Source organism: Embiotoca jacksoni, unplaced genomic scaffold (genome assembly GCF_022577435.1).
Source record: "Embiotoca jacksoni isolate LCO1_2020_lvr unplaced genomic scaffold, fEmbJac1.0.p SCAF_3, whole genome shotgun sequence".
NCBI lineage: Eukaryota > Metazoa > Chordata > Actinopteri > Embiotocidae > Embiotoca > Embiotoca jacksoni.
The window spans coordinates 23328973-23344794 of record NW_027185381.1 but is presented as its reverse complement, the minus strand read 5'-3'; the positions used below and the strand labels follow the sequence as shown (position 1 = coordinate 23344794).

Sequence of the window (15822 nt, the reverse complement as noted above, 5' to 3'; positions counted from 1 at the left end):
CATTGGGTTTCCAATCAGATGGAGTCAGATCCACCTCTCGCTCCCCCCCCAGCTCGTCCAAATATGGTCACGTCTGGCTGTAAATTGCTCCGAACTAGCAAGATGGCGCCGACCAAAATCCGAACTCGATGCTACATAACGGCCGTTCACAAACCGACGGGTGACGTCACTGCTGGTTACTGCTTGGTCCTCCCATGTATTATTCAGTTGAGATTTGGATAATTAAAAGAACCGTTCAAGTTTAAAATGTAACTTTCTTTCATGTAATCTGTTCCAGGTGGGCTTCCTCATCCTCGGCGTGGGGCTCCTTGACTTTTGTGGACAGGTGTGCTTCACGCCGTTGGAGGCTCTGTTGTCGGACCTGTACCGGGACGAGGAGGAGTGCGGCCAAGCCTTTGCAATGTTCTCCTTCATGGTCAGCTTGGGAGGCTGCGTGGGTTATTTACTACCTTCGCTGGACTGGAGCCGCGGTCTGCTCTCGGTTTACCTAGGAGGCCAGGCCGAGTGCCTCTTTTTCCTCCTCATCCTCATCTTCGTCTTCAGTGTGCTCATCACCATGAAGGTGTCTGAGGAGCCCTTGTGTGCCAGCAGCGGTTTGGCAGGATCGGGGTCTTTACTGGAGTCTGGGGCCGGGCCCACGGAGGCCAGCAGGTGCGGCGTGCCGCGCTCGTGCTGCTACCTGCTGAAGTGCAAACTCAGGCTGCTCAAGTCCGGACCCTTACTGTGCTTACTGAGAACATGCTGGTCCATGACCCCGGCCATCTACCGGAGCTACTGCCACGTCCCGCGGGTCATGAGGCAGCTGTGTGTCGCTCAGCTCTGCAGCTGGATGGCCGTCATGTCCTTTATGCTTTTCTACACCGACTTTGTGGGGGAAGGTCTGTACGAGGGCGTGCCCAGTGCATTGCCAGGAAGCGTGTCCAGGCAACGATACGATGACGGTTAGACTTCTTCTTTATACAATATATTGAAGATTTATGTCTATTTATTATTATAACTATTTATTATTTGCATGTCACTGTGGTGTACACACTAGATGCGAGCTTTATTCATCTCTTCATGAGAGTTTAGCCTGTTCAAGCACTGTTTACAACATGGATTTACCAAATATAACAAAGTAAACAAACAAAAATATTTATCAAAATTCCACTTTGTTATTGTTAACTAAAACATGAAAACTAGTGCTGCACTTTCAAACTAAAATATGTCTTTAATAATAGCTCCACTTAAAATGATTATTAGAATCACAATTCCACTTTGAGTTGCTGTAATAACTTCCACCCTATCGTCAGCTTCCAGTAGCTGGTCATCGTGTTTTTACCTCTGCCACCTGTCCACGTAGCGAAATCCAGTTCCAGTTGTTGTTCTCCTCTCTCTCAGCAGCAGGATGCACTCACATCCTTCTGTCATGAGACACACAGGCAGAAAATTTTGTTTCTGAATACGCGTCTTCCTACTGCACTCATTTTGGTTCTTGTTCTGGGAAACATCCCTCAAAAATCAGCCGCTGACTTGCAGACTCTTAGACAACACTGTGTACTAATTCCATTTAAGAACTAACACATATTTTGGTTACTTGGGCTTAAGCCAATGTCAAGCCAATTTATTTCACAATTCCAGGTATTACTTTCCAACCCTGCACTTCAGAAACTGTAAACAAATACGCGCCGTATTCATCCCCACCTGTTCCAGCTCCGTAAATCACTTACTGTTACCGTCACTAATCCTGCCAGACACTTTTATGGCATTATTCTGTAGCTATATGCAGATGCTTGGCTGTGTGATTATACCCTGTAGACAGTCTAAAGGCAGGTAAACCTGAACAAATCGGTTGTGTCGGTGGTGTCAGAGGGCCAAAAAAGAAGACTTCTTTTTTGGGTGTATTTTACCAGACAGTGAATGATGACGATTAGCATGTGGTAAACAAACGGGAGGCAGACACGTTTCAGATGTATTACCCAAGTGGGCCATGTGAGAGTTAAGTGTGAAGTCTCTGTCCAGCCAGACTTCCTGTCTTGCATCCTACTTCCCTCCCTTCTTTTGGCCTTTTCATTACTTCTCTCAACTAACAATTATGTACTTTTCAGATTCCCTTTTCATTTTTTTTAATCCCTTCCTACTACTGGCTACTTAGTGTTTTATCCTTTTAATCTGAGTACTCAACCGTCCCTCTCTTTCACCTTTTGCCCTCTTTCATTTTCCATCCGTCCTTCTGCATTCTTTTCTCCGTCCTCTTTGTCCACTTCTGTCTCCTCCTTTCCTACTTTTGTTTACCTTCTGCCCCCCCCTATCCCCCCATCTCTGCTCCATGTGATTGCTGGACCACGAGGAATGTCACACTCAAAGAATTAATGTCAAGCAATCGGCACACAAAGAACATGTTCATTCAAGTCAGGTAGACGGCCAAAGCGCACAATTCTTGAGGTCTGTCTGAGATTTGTTTGTTTAATCTGAAACACAGTGAATGTTATTAAACCACATCATTCGGTCTGCAGATGCTCCTCTGCATGAGGGTGATCTGCTTTGTTTAAAGTTACATTGGCCTTTTTTTTTTTTTTACCTCATTTTTTTTAACACTATCCCTTTATCTGTAAAGCTTACACTATGGAAGCGGCTGTTTTCCCAAACTGCAGCGGTTCTCCTCTGCACAGAGTCAGAAGCATTCTGGCTCAGTCCCATATCTCTCAAGGGTTGAATTTCGGTCCTCATTACCCTCTGTAGTGTTTGTAAATTGGGCTCGGCAGCTTTGCTTTCCAGGAGTAATATGATCCACATACTCCGTCCACACAAGCTAGTCTGCTGCTGAACTCCTGACCCACACTGTTCACCAAGAGCAAGCGAAGATCAGGATATTAGCAGGCTGAAATAAATCACAGCCCGGAGATGGAATCTTTTTATAGTAAAAAAAAAAAAAAAAAGTATAACATTTATTAGGCGGCCAAACATACGGGGATAAACTGGGATCGTTATTTAAAAGGGAACAATTTTCCCTTGATGTCCAAAATCCCACAACTGATTTCGGTTCTTTGATTCTGTCAAAAGATGGAAAACAAAAGTTTCATATTTCCGTCTGATTGAAAAATCAAGTTCAAAGGTACGAGGCAAATGCAGCTTTATTTGCACTGTTTTATTTCATCATTAAATACATATCATCGTGAGAACGTTATTTACCGTCAGCTGCGGTATCAAGAACTTTGCTTCCATTTGCTGCTTTTATGGTTTTAGATCATGGACATGATGCATCACATGATTAAAATCCCCCGTTTACTGACTGTTAATGTGTTAATTTGGGAACTGAAAAGCTTTTGACACGATGCAGCGGACAAGGAAGGAAGGAAGGAAGGAAGGTGACATAAATTAATCTACTTTTGCCGAGGAGTGTGCAAATCCCTCCTGTGTTGTTTGAATTTTAAATTCCACTTTGGTCAGTTGGTGCGACATCTTTATAAATGCTTGTTGTCTGGTTTTGCTAACTGGGCCAGACTTGGGCCAGGAGGCACGTTGCCTCAGTAAACAACGACCGGCCTGTGTGTCCTGCTCTTTCAGGCTTTTCATGGATTTATCTAAGGTTAGTTCTGCCTGTGATGGTCCAAGTTGGTCCACCCAAACAATTTGTTTGCGCTGAGGAGCTCTTTGATTGTTACAATGGCAGCCATCCTTCATTGGCTCTCCTGGTTGTAACCATAGACTTTATATAAAAGTGGACATAGTGTCCGGGTCTGACAAATTAGGCTAATTAGGCTGCAATACCACCGGGTGCCACTAGAGGTTGGCTCCAAAAAGCCTCCAATTCATTCATTCAACTTCTCTAATAAAATTCTCAGTGAATAAAATTTCTCCACAAGTTATCTATCTAAACTAAAAAGGGCGTTTTGGGGGGCGTGTCTGTTTGATTGACAGGCCTGTGGTGCAGTCAGGTCACGGCTATCGGTGGGCGAAACATAGTACCACCGGGTTTCCAATCAGATAGTCAGTTCCCCCCCCCCCACCCCCACAAGATCTTCCAAAGGCTTTATAACGGCCGTTCACAAACCAATGGGTGTCACTGTTAGTTGCCGCTTTGTTGTAACACTGACATTTGTCTTTCCAGGAATCCGTATGGGCAGTCTGGGCTTGTTCCTGCAGTGTGCTACCTCAACCTTCTTCTCTCTGGTCATGAGTCGTTTGGTGCGCCATTTTGGGTCCCGGTGGGTCTACGTGAGCAGCATGGTGAGCTTCACGGTCTCTGCGTCGGTCATCTGCCTGTCGAAAAGTGTTGTCTTGGTCACCGTAATGGCAGCTCTCACTGGCTATGCGTATGCAACGCTGCAGACTCTGCCTTACACACTCACCTGCCATTACCACCAGGAGAAAGAGGTAAGAACACGAGTAACACATTTAAATACCAGAATGGTATGTTGAAAAACATCCGCCTGATTGAGTAAGCTGGTTGTTTTCTCGTCTCATTTCAGGTCTTTATGCCAAAAAGGATAACCAAAAGCATGCATAAAAATGGTCTAGCAGCCAAGCGGGACTCCGTGTATTTGACTCCTGTGGAAGAGGAGGGTGGATTGAACCACAAGGCAGGGCCTCCCTACAAGCATACCTTCTTCAACCAGGACAGTTACGAGTACTATCCCGGCCCAAAGAGCCAGAACAGCTCATCTCTCGGCTCCGGCGGCGCTGAGCAGGACGAGGCCGAGTCGGGGTTTGAGAAGCGTGGCGTGGGCTTGGACTTCGCCATCTTAGACAGCACCTTTCTCCTCTCTCAGGTTTTCCCCACCCTCTTCATGGGCATGATTGTTCAGTTCGCACAGTCCGTCACTGCCTACATCGCCGGCTCGGCCATATTCGGAGCCGTCGCCATCTACCTGGCCAGTCACATCGTCTTTGACCAAAAGGACCTCAGAAGCTGAAGACTTGAATACAAAAGATGAGAGCGGGATGGAATCACAGATAATCAATCAATCAATCCAACCATCCATCCATCCATCCATCCATCAATCATTCAGGGTCCATGTGGGGAAGTCAGCAGTGCACTGCTGTTCCCAGAATGCTTTGTGCTAGTGTCGTCTGTTTGCTTTAATGAAAGTTCTTGAGCTGAGGAAGTGTACCCGTCGGTGTGTGGCCGGTTACGTGAAAGTGGCCAATGACAGAAAAAGTCACAGGAGCCATGTTTCCTGCCAGTGAGGTGCAGTACAGCAGGAATAGTTACCAACCACCTGATGAGTCGACACCACCTGCGTGCTCAGGTCAGGTGTGGTCCACACTTCTCTGAAAGCTATTGAATTACATAGAAATCTCTCTTTAAAAAAAAAAAAAAAAAAAAAAAACTTCTTGTTGTTACATCATTTCTGTCCATGTTTTTTCTCAGGTACCATCAAGCGGGTTTATCGCAGAACTCGTCAACCTCAGATACACAGCTACTGCCCTTTATGGTGTTTACAGTCTTATACCGAGCGCTCCACAGTTTTGGAACGTATTGGCTCGTCCAGACTCATGCGCAGTATCACAGAGGCGATCTGGAGACTGGTCATATTTTATTATATATTGAATTTAACTAAAGGGTAAACCCCCTGAAGATGCATCATGTTGTTTTTTTCCTCAATCCTACTAAGAAAATCCCGTTTTACGGCACAATTGCAGAATGGTTAAATTGATGCATTCAGAAAATAGAAGTACGAGTGGGACCAGTAGACTTGTGTTTCCAGGATACAAAAATAAAAACTAAACACGCATAAAGGAGTGCTCTAGCGATATAGACCTGCTTAGAGACGGATTTAAAAAGAACGGTTAAAATGTCTGCATCATCTCTCGTTAGACCTGCCCTACCTGTCGTCATTCAAGCACCATGCTCTCTGATTATAATGCAGATGTTCTGTCAATTATTTGAAATCTCTAGCTCAAAGTTGCCGGACTGTTGCTCAGCTTAACTTTTCTTCACTGTGATTATAGTCTGGAAACCCTGTTCACATTAAGGTCTGCCAGGCCACTCAGAAGAGTTGACCAATTAGCGACCAGTAGAGTGGCTCAGTGCAATGATGCTTAATTTAAGCATTATTTTGTAAATGTAGTTGTAGTGATGCAAAATTTTCAGCACGCGTGGCGATCAAAGCCGATTGGTTAAAGGCTGATCTGGTAGTTTTAAATTAACCCGACGTCTACACCCGGTAGGATGGAACAACTGGAAACAGTTCTGTATGGAAAGTGGCCACACCCATGAATTCACACAGTAAATTTTTGCGGTGACACCAGTCTGCAAAATAACCCCAATGACATCACTATGACATCATTGGAGTTATTTAAAATAGAAGAAAACTATTTTCACTGGCTGACTGTCACTCAACGTTGAGTAAACTGACTATATGTAGAATTGGTGGAGTACTTATAGATTTAGCTGTACTCTGATATTATTCCCCCCCCCCCCCCCACACACACCTCCACCACCACCTAGATTCATTTAATACTTAATGAGCAATTTTACTGCAAATATTTTATATACAAAGTTACTGTATATCCCTATGGGACTTCTGTTATGCAACCTGCTGAGGTGAGGTTACTGGGTTACTGACTGTGGTGGTTTAAGAATGAAGCTGTTCACTCAAATTGGAATACCGTCCAGATGAATGAGTCTAGTGTAACAGGACTGCTCATCCTGTCCAGCTACACTTCTGATCCGGACAGTTGTCTCAGGTTAGTACCTTGTTTTAGTGACGCCCCCCCCCTCCCTCCCCCCCCCCCAATACTGTTACTGATGAAACACTTTCCCTGCTGCCTATAACCTCATGTTCTTTTGTTTTTTTTACTGTATTTTCAAGTGACAATCTCGGACATCCAGATGGGCTTCTTGTGTAATGCTGGGGGTGCACGGTAAAAATGTAGGGTGACGTGTCGTGGATGACCACTTCATAGCACCCATTCCTGAAACCCCCCCCCCCCCCCCCCAAAAAAAAAAAAAGTCATGCAGTAAATGAAAACAGTTGGTTACTGAAAATCACGTGAAGTGTGGGCACTGTATACGACGGGCTGACGGTCACGCTGAATTTAGCTCTGTGTGTGCGTGCGCATAACGTGGAGGCCAGACTGAGAAAGCATGAGTAATATTTTAAGTGTGAGGTATTGACTTTCGCCCAAACTATGTTACAGTACATTATGGCTTTCAGTCAAGCTTTTGATTTCTCATTGGTCAGATGATGTAAACGCAATGTTTGTGTCACAATCAGTGAGTCCATCAGAGAATTAAAAAAATTTTTTTTTTTTATCCTGCTCGTCTGATCCTACACAAATGGGGCGATAAATCAGTTTGAGCAGATACAAATAGTCCCAAAGGATGTTATTGCCGTAGTTGTGCTCAGCATGGAGGATCGGAGGATTTGTCATGTTGTCATTACTGCGTAGTCCAACGCTCGACTTGTCCTTTTCACCCTGAAACGCACAGGAAAATATCGTCCAGCAGTAGCTGAAGTGTCAGAAAAACGGTCGTTTTTACAAGTGCCTGTACATTTTTCAAACATGTTTTTGTACATATGTATTTATTTATTATGCGTTTATTACAAAAAATAGCATGTATTAAACTATTGGACTCTTTGGCATCTTTTTATAGGTGCAAGGGTGAAGGCTGTTTCTGTGAAAAAAGATAAATTATTTGTATAGATATGGTATAGAAACATCCTCAAAGCTATAATTTATTTTAACATGACCCACTTTATCCTGTAGCTTTGGTAACATCACGGGGCGTTTTGCTGATGTCTGCTGTCAGTATCATATCGGTTTCAGGTGACAATACTGCCAGTGGAGCGTGTGAAGGTGAAAACTTTACAGTCACATGACTGAGATGCTCTGTGAGTTTTATTTTTTCCGCTGCAAGGAATCTTCTCATTTTGTCAATCCTGCTTTTTCTGGGTCTCATATAACCACTTGTTTCTTCTTCTGCATCACAGGTCTGTTATATTGTTTAACTAGTACTGCAGATATCTAATAGGATGGGTGGAGTTTCTTTCTACTCTCCACTGTTGCCCTATAAACCAAATGACCTGTTTGATATAAACAAAAAGTGCCAATGGTCAGACTATGTTTAGGCCAGAAGTTGTCATGTTTTGATATGACTTTTCTTTTCTTTTTTTTTTAAATCACAATATTTCAGTCACTTATGTCAATGTCATTAATGCATTCAGCCATAAGGAAAAGGTTGTACTTCATTGTTATTGTACATCTATCAGATTGTGTATAAATATGCAGTTACAAATAGATTTTATACAAAATAAAAGAACTGCATTGCAAAGAGATGTTGTCCGAGTCATTTTATAAAACATATTCTCCTTTACAATATCAAAAGAAATGGTAATTGGTTATTAGTAGTAATTAATCAGAAAATATTACAATAGAGGTCAACACATTTTATTTGGATTAATCTGAAATAAGATTTGAATCTTACTGTTAATTTAAATGTTGTTTTTTTTTAATGTTTTGTGTCTGAAGTCTCCAGTTTGCCCCTCAGACAGTAAAGCCCGAAGGCTCCACGAGTAGTTTAAAATGAATTTGGAAATGGTGCCATCCTTTGGAAATCTCGGGGAAGTGGCGTGCAGGAGAGCCGCTGGTGCGCAACTGCGCTGGCCCCACTGACGCATGGGCATGCTGCTGGTGGCATTATCTGTTACATGGAAAAGACGATAGGCTTTCATGTTGCAGGGAATGGTATGCCGACAATGTGTGCCATTTCATGACGGGGCCTCTCCGCTTCTCCTCATAGTTCTCACGAATGCACCACGGGAAACGCAGGGGTTAAGGTGTACATATAAAAATATGACGTGATTAAAATGTGACTGAGGGCCTCTGCTCCACAGCCGTGCTGTAAAGCTCAGAAGGACTCGGTTCTTTGCTCAAGGACACGTCAGAGGGGCGGATGCAGGCAGACACCGAGGGCTTGAACCTTTGATCTTTGCGGTCGATTGGTAGCGGGCGCCCTGCTGCCTCCCGGCTCCAGCTGACATGTCATTTTAGGCCTAGAAAAAACAGAGATTTGCTCGGAAAAGTTCTTGAACGGCTGCAGCAGAAGAAGTGGAACCACAAGAGCCCTGTCATTGCTCTCCGGTGACAAGTGGGCCTGTTTTTACACCTTCCTTCTAAATAAGGAAGCGGCCTGACAGACATATGACCACCGACCCAATTTGGGAGCACCCCGAGTGCCCCATCGCGTCCCACGGCCGCTGAACGCCACCAATAAGCTTTCTTCCCTTCCAGTCCAGCAGTGACAGTAGGCTATTGCCCTCAACTCTCCAAAGACTTGGTATTTTTTGCTGCTGTCCGCACCCTCTCTACCCTTGTATTATCCCAGCGGTGAAGTCAGCATGATGTCATCCAGGGATGCGATAGCCCTGGCAAGGTTGAAACAGGGTTTTTGGTGAGTGGTGGCCCAGAGGATTTATTCTGAACTCTTACACCGAGAGAGAGAGACTGTCAGAGGGAAGAGAGAGAGAAAGAGAGAGTGTGTGTGAGAGAGAGTGGGGCGCGGAGGAGCTGCAAAACATGGTAATCACCACCAACAACATCACCATCACCATCACCTCCAGCTCTGCCGCGCACTCTCCCGTCTCCTCTCCTCCTCTGCACCGAGGCTTGCGTTTCATGCCCAAAGCCCTGATCTGCGCTCCAAAAATAACCTTCAGCCAGCATGCCGAAGGAAGCAAAACAAGAAGAGCGGTATTTTTAGGGTCATTAATTTCGACCACGTGGCCCGAAGGTAAACCGGATGGCCGTTGCGCAAAGGCTCCTCGTCAGTATGTCCTGCGAGGCCGGCACGCCGCACTGGACGCTGACCGCGGTGGTTCTCCTGGGCTTTCTGCTGGGGATCGTGTCAGCGTACCCTTTACCGAGCAGCAGGACAAATGCAACTTTACTGGAGAAACGATGGGAGACCCTCTTCTCCCGCTCTGTACTGGGGATCTCCGGGGAGAAACCGGAGCTGAACTGGGAGAGTGACTATCTGCTGGGCATCAAAAGAGTGCGGAGGCTCTACTGCAACGTGGGCATCGGGTTTCACCTTCAGATCCTCCCCGACGGCAGGATAAACGGTGCACATAATGAAAACCAGTACAGTGAGTTATACCTCCACCGATGTAATGCAATAGACATAAAAGAGAGGCTGAGTCAATAAGCATGGATCTGAGATGAGCAGGCTAGTGTATCCCCTCTATTTGCATGATCATATCTCATCCGACTCAGAGGGAGAATTGAATTTCTTCCGAGGCAAAGACAAAATCTATTAAAAACAAGTATCCATCAGTGCTGAACACCCTTCTTCCTCCCCCTCCTCCCCAAGCTCAACCATGTCATGAATGTATGGACGCTTTTAGACACAACTTATTTTTACGCAGCCCTGTGAGGGCGGTCCAGAGACCAATAGCCGTGCACGTCAATGCAATTACTGCAATTATTGCAATAACCAGAATGCTCTTAATTGACAGCGCCTGGATGCTAATTGTAAGCTGGGAGTGAAAGATGCAGAACAAAGGCTCGGCATGCTGCGCAGCAACCTGCAAGGTTACACCCATAGACGCAGAGAAAGCACAATGCTCCAGTCACCATGAGAAAACACAATCAGCCAGGATGCTCGGTTCATTTTTTTTTCAATCCTAATGTGATCATTCTTTGTCCTGTATCAGGTCTAATAGAAATCTCTACGGTGGAGAGAGGAGTAGTGAGCCTGTACGGGGTGAAGAGTGAGTTGTTTGTCGCAATGAACAGCCGTGGGAGGTTATATGGAACGGTAGGTATGCACAGTATTTCATTTATTGTCCAGCACTGTTAGTTAATTGGATCCTGAAATTAGGACGCAGCTTGATCCCCCCTTTTTTTTAATTTTTTTTTTTTATTTATTTATTTTTTTAATTAATTAATTAATTAATTTTTTATTTGCCTTTTATATTTTGGAGTGGTACTCTATCTACCAGCAGGGGGGCTGCATATTTTTGTGTTGCGAAATCCATATATTTTAATTTCATCAGGAATTTATAAAGCTCTATTTAAAGCAAGTGCTAGGCCAGTTGGCCTATGGCTAAATAATGATGAGGTTAACAGATGCATGGCTGTAATGTGGTCGTGTGTGTGTGTGTGTGTGTGCGTGTGTGTGTCTGCGTGTCTGCGTGTGTGAGGAGGGGAAACCCCTTGACTCCGAGAAACCTGTCAGCAGAGCTGAAAATCGATTTCAATGGCAAAGTGCTTATTTCGTAGGGCAGCCCATCACACACGTTGGAGGCAAAAAGATCCCCCCCCTCCCCCAAAAAAATAAAAAAAAAATAAGTCAGCTTCTAAACCGTATAATCTCCAAACATCTAAAATAAGACACCATTTAAATTTTATTCTAGTGCATTTTTATATTTTTAATTGTAGTCTGACAGAATAACATTTGTCTGGTCAGCGTTTCATAGCTTTATGTCTGTTCGAACTGTTATGCTTTTTGAAATTTCAGAGAAGCCTCCAGTAAGTAAGTGTTTTAAGGACACAAGGCAGAGCACCTTTTGCATTTTAGAGTTTAGTGTCTTTCTCGTAGAATAATCAGAGTTTCATCAGTGTAGATCCAGAGCAAGTCAAAACAAGGAAACTTTGGTCCTCAGATTGTCACCAGCCAGCCAGGAGCTTGTCTTTAATTACATAAAATGTATTTTATTAGAGGGATAACTATCTGTATGTAGCGAAATGTTAAGTACTAGTCAGTATTTGGTTTTGTTTGGTCAACTATTTGATAATTCATAACTTAAAAAAGAAAGTATTATTATCGAAATATGAATGGAAATATTGGGGTTGAATTTGACCTAAATGTAGTGCTCCGCTTTGGACATGTTTCATCAGTCATAATTGAAACTCTCCATTGCTGAAAGTGTTCAATGTTATGCTTATTCTCTGGAAATATGAAATTGCACTGATAGTTTCTAAGAAGATTGATGTTAGATTTAGGTGACAGATAAAAAAGTAAAGACACCAATGTTCTTTGTGAACTGGTGGACTTGAATGTATATTATGGGCGTCTATTAGAGTTAGACCAATAATTTGTACAAGTATCAGCTGATATCGGCTTATAGCCTAGTTTTATTTTTATTGCTATATTTCATTTTGTAGGTATACATACTCATAACAAGACATTGCAGTACAGACATGCCAAAGTTGAACATCATTTAGATGCAGTTTCTCCAATGAAAGTTTGTTCACCAGCGAGGTTACATGTTTATTTTTCTCTCTGTAAAATCTTCCACTCACTTTGTATCTTATCACAATTTAAATTTAAAAAAAAAACAAGAAAATTAGGCAAACAAATCATTATTGGACAAAATATTCTCATCACCTTTTTTTTTTGTTTTTTTAGACTCCCAGAATATCAATATCATGATTGGCCTCTATTAGTCAGACAATATTCAAACCTCATACTGTATGTTAAACTGCGTCACATGCTGTTTTTCAAATTCAAGCACAGATCTTTAATGGCAGTAACGATTTATACATTCATGCCCTGTTGGTTTTTTTTTTCAAAGTCCTTATCACACAGATAAATTGTATTTGATGAATAACTAGAGATAACTTTTAGAAGACGTAATTGTTTTGCTTTTAGACGCAGCGTTGACAAGTTATTAATATATAACTGTTCCCGGCGGTGGGTGGGTGGGGACCTTGGGTTTGGTAGAGCCCTGCTGACACACGGCTGCTGCTCGTCTTGTTGTCTTGAACGTATTTGACAGACAGAACGTGAGTCGGTTATCTCATCGTGAGTGATGAAGCGTTAGCTCGTGAGCGGGCTGATGGTCTGATAAGAGATTGAATTAGGCCACGTGGTCTCTGACGGAGAGCATTTGCTGTGCCGCTGCACACCGCACGAGTCGTGCGTTGCCAGCTCAGAATAGCAGAGCGGTCGTATTGGTCTTTTGTAGTGGCAGATATTTAGAGATTATTCTCACACACAGAGGGACCGGATGTGGAAAAAAAAAAAAAAAAAAAAAAAAAATGGTCACTGCTTCTATTGTTAATTTTGGAACTTATATATCTTAACTGTGTTTGTGGCGCTTAATTGTAAAGTTTCAATATTTTCTGAAGGTTTAAGTCTTTAAACTGTTTAAAGGACTAGTTTGACACCATCATCTGCATTGTTGTTAGATGAGGATTAGATGAGCACCACTCTCAGGTCTGTTCGCCAAATGTGCAGCTGGAACAAATGTAGCTTAGCATAAAGACTGGAAACACACCGAGCAATTACTTGCCGACCTATCTGTCTATATATATATATATATATTTTTTTTTTTAAAAAGATACAACAACTAAGACTCGTAAAAGCTCACTGATTAACACCCTAAAATATCTCTTTTGTTAAAATCTGCAGCCTACACAAAAGTAAAAAACAAACAAAAACAACTATAAATGGTGGTTTTATTTGCGTGTGAGACTACGAATTAAACAACCGAGATATAACATGTTAATCATTGAGCTTTGGAAGTGTTGGTTGAAAGTTGTTTTTTTAAAAAAATCTTTTAACAGCCAGACTAAGGCTACCGGCCCGCTGGTTCCGGATCTCTTGGGCACAAATATTCCCCAAAAGATATCTCTACATTGTCCAAATGTTGTTGTTTTTCCCCAAGAGATTTAAAATTTTATTTTATTTTTTTATAATTTTCTATTTTCAAACGTTGAAACCGCTGTTTCTGTGTCTTCCTCGAGCGGTTAATTAAAACGTACCCTCTCCGTCTCTCTTCGTTCCCTCCAGACAGTCTTCCATGACGAGTGCAAGTTCAAGGAGAGCATGCTCCCCAACAACTACAACGCCTACGAGTCCCTGGTTTACCGAGGCTCCTACATTGCGCTCAGCAAGCATGGCCGCGTGAAGAGGGGCAACAAGGCCACCACCGCCATGACTGTGACGCACTTCCTACCCCGAATATGACGAGCGAAAAAAAAAAAAAAAAAAAAACTGGCAATAACAAACTTATTTGCACATGTGGAGTATTTCCCAGGTAACATGAATACCGTATACAAGTACGTACAAACACAAAAGACAAAATGGACTGTAAAAGAAAGAAATACAATTATATCTGATAGTATTTATTCAAACTTTATATGTATATTTGGGTAGCTTACTTTGTATTAGGAAATATGGAAATGCCATTCTTTGCTGCTTTTATGATTTTGATCATTTTGTGATACGAAGGGGACGGAGAGGCGTCGCCTGTCCGTCTCCCCCCCCCCACCCCTCTCCTCTCCCCCTCGGTTTTTATGGGTGCTTGCTGGAATTGGTTGCATTCTTGCCCTGTCAGTGGGTGACGGTTCATCTTTTGGGACATGAAACGGATACGTTATTACCTCAAAGCACCACATCCTGAGGAGAAGATGTAGAAAAAGAGAAACGTGTGCATGAAATTTCTACACAGAAGAATGGCTGTTTACTTAAAAAAAAAAAAAAAAAAAAAAAAAAATTGTTTTTGTTGTCACCCGTGAAGGACATTTCCCATCCACTATGTTTGATTGTCTCTGTCACTGTCAGGGCAACTAGAGCAGTTGCAAATATGGCGGTGTTTTTCTTTCTTCCTTGCTTCGTCATGAGGTGGCGGTGCCTTGAATTCCTTCTTGCGGCCCCCTCGCCCTCCCCCTCCCCCCCCCCCGTGCATGCAAGAAACGTGGTGCTCGAGTCAGAAATAGGAATGATCATCCCTCCCTCCGACACCACCGGGTGACTTTAAGACTGATTCCTCGAGGACCGGAGGTTTCTCCAGAATTAGATCAATTAAGTAATGGAGGCTCTATGCTGCACAGGACCCGGTGGAGCCTCTTGTTAATATGGAAATCTAGATTTAGAATCAGCACTCGACCCCCTCTCATGTCCAAGGGAGCTTTGACAATCCCAGGTTTTATTTTCACAAGTTTTGTAGCTGGATCATCAGGCCAGATTGAGTGTGTCCGTGTGTGCTGTGTGCGTATGAGTTTATTTTAAGTATGTATGTGGAAATGCTCAGTTTGAGAGGTGCTTAATTTAAAGTTTGTTTTTTTTTTTTTTTGGTCATTTGTTCACTGTCAAAGCCGCGTCTGTGTAGCAGAATATCATAGACCTGATACTATGAAGAGAAATATCCTCAATCTCTGTCTGCTGTAATTCCCCCCCCCAGTTCGAATCGAGCTGATACGGTCTGTTGCTCAGACTTAGCAATTCGTTGTTGAAGGCTCACGTTTAATTTATTCAGCTTGTCTGGGAGAGTTAACAGGAAACGTGATCATGGGAGCTGTTTGATGATATTTGGCACTTAAAGTGACATTTTTATGAGTTTAGTCGGTTCACTGTAAATATGACGGTCTGCTGTGGCCATTTGAAATCATTTAGAGAGACGTGGACCTGCCTCAGCGTTCATGATCCTGGGATTTGTAAACAATAGTTAAGATTACTCCACTCATCTGTCTGACATTTAGATAAAATTGGACTGCGCCCACATTTCTGAGCTGTTCATGCATTATTCAGAATACGAGCAATGTTTGAAAAAGAAAAGTGAACCGAAGGGTCACATTAGTGATGTCCACTGAGGCTTTGTGTTATGCAGCACACCATGCTTGAATTCAGCTCACGCTCCTCTTTCAGATACTGTAATTTTCCATTGTGGAAACGAGAACAAAGCAAACGAAGTAGAAGGACAGAGGACTTACATGGGTCTCTGCATGTGGCACTGATTGTTTGTTTAACTTGGCGAGGATGTGGATCATGCAGGGCAAAATACCTGAGGATCCAGACTTGCGGGGCCCCTCGCTGACTGGACGGTTGGCCGCAGGGCCCCGAGAATCTTGTGCATCTGAGCCATTTTTGTACCGAGGTCAGAGGTGTGG

At 43.2% G+C, this 15822-nt stretch overlaps 2 protein-coding genes across 4 annotated transcripts in view; both read left to right on the top strand.

Moving 5' to 3' along the window:
• LOC138205782 (solute carrier family 45 member 3) overlaps nt 1-8262 on the top strand; it is a 29645-nt gene extending 21383 nt beyond the window's left edge. For all 3 annotated transcript variants that reach the window (XM_069162010.1, XM_069162012.1, XM_069162011.1), the window contains exons 4-6: nt 278-941; nt 4091-4356; nt 4452-8262. In XM_069162010.1, coding sequence (XP_069018111.1) covers nt 278-941; nt 4091-4356; nt 4452-4895 — 1374 coding nt within the window. In that variant the 3' untranslated portion in view covers nt 4896-8262. The remainder of the gene's footprint in view (nt 1-277; nt 942-4090; nt 4357-4451) is intronic.
• A 1082-nt stretch (nt 8263-9344) lies between these two features.
• LOC138206469 (fibroblast growth factor 6-like) lies at nt 9345-13981 on the top strand. The gene is made up of 3 exons (XM_069163203.1): nt 9345-10073; nt 10641-10744; nt 13724-13981. Exons 1-3 carry the CDS (start codon nt 9728-9730, stop codon nt 13898-13900), a joined length of 627 nt encoding a protein of 208 aa, XP_069019304.1. The 5' UTR covers nt 9345-9727; the 3' UTR covers nt 13901-13981.
• Nucleotides 13982-15822: the final 1841 nt, after the last annotated feature.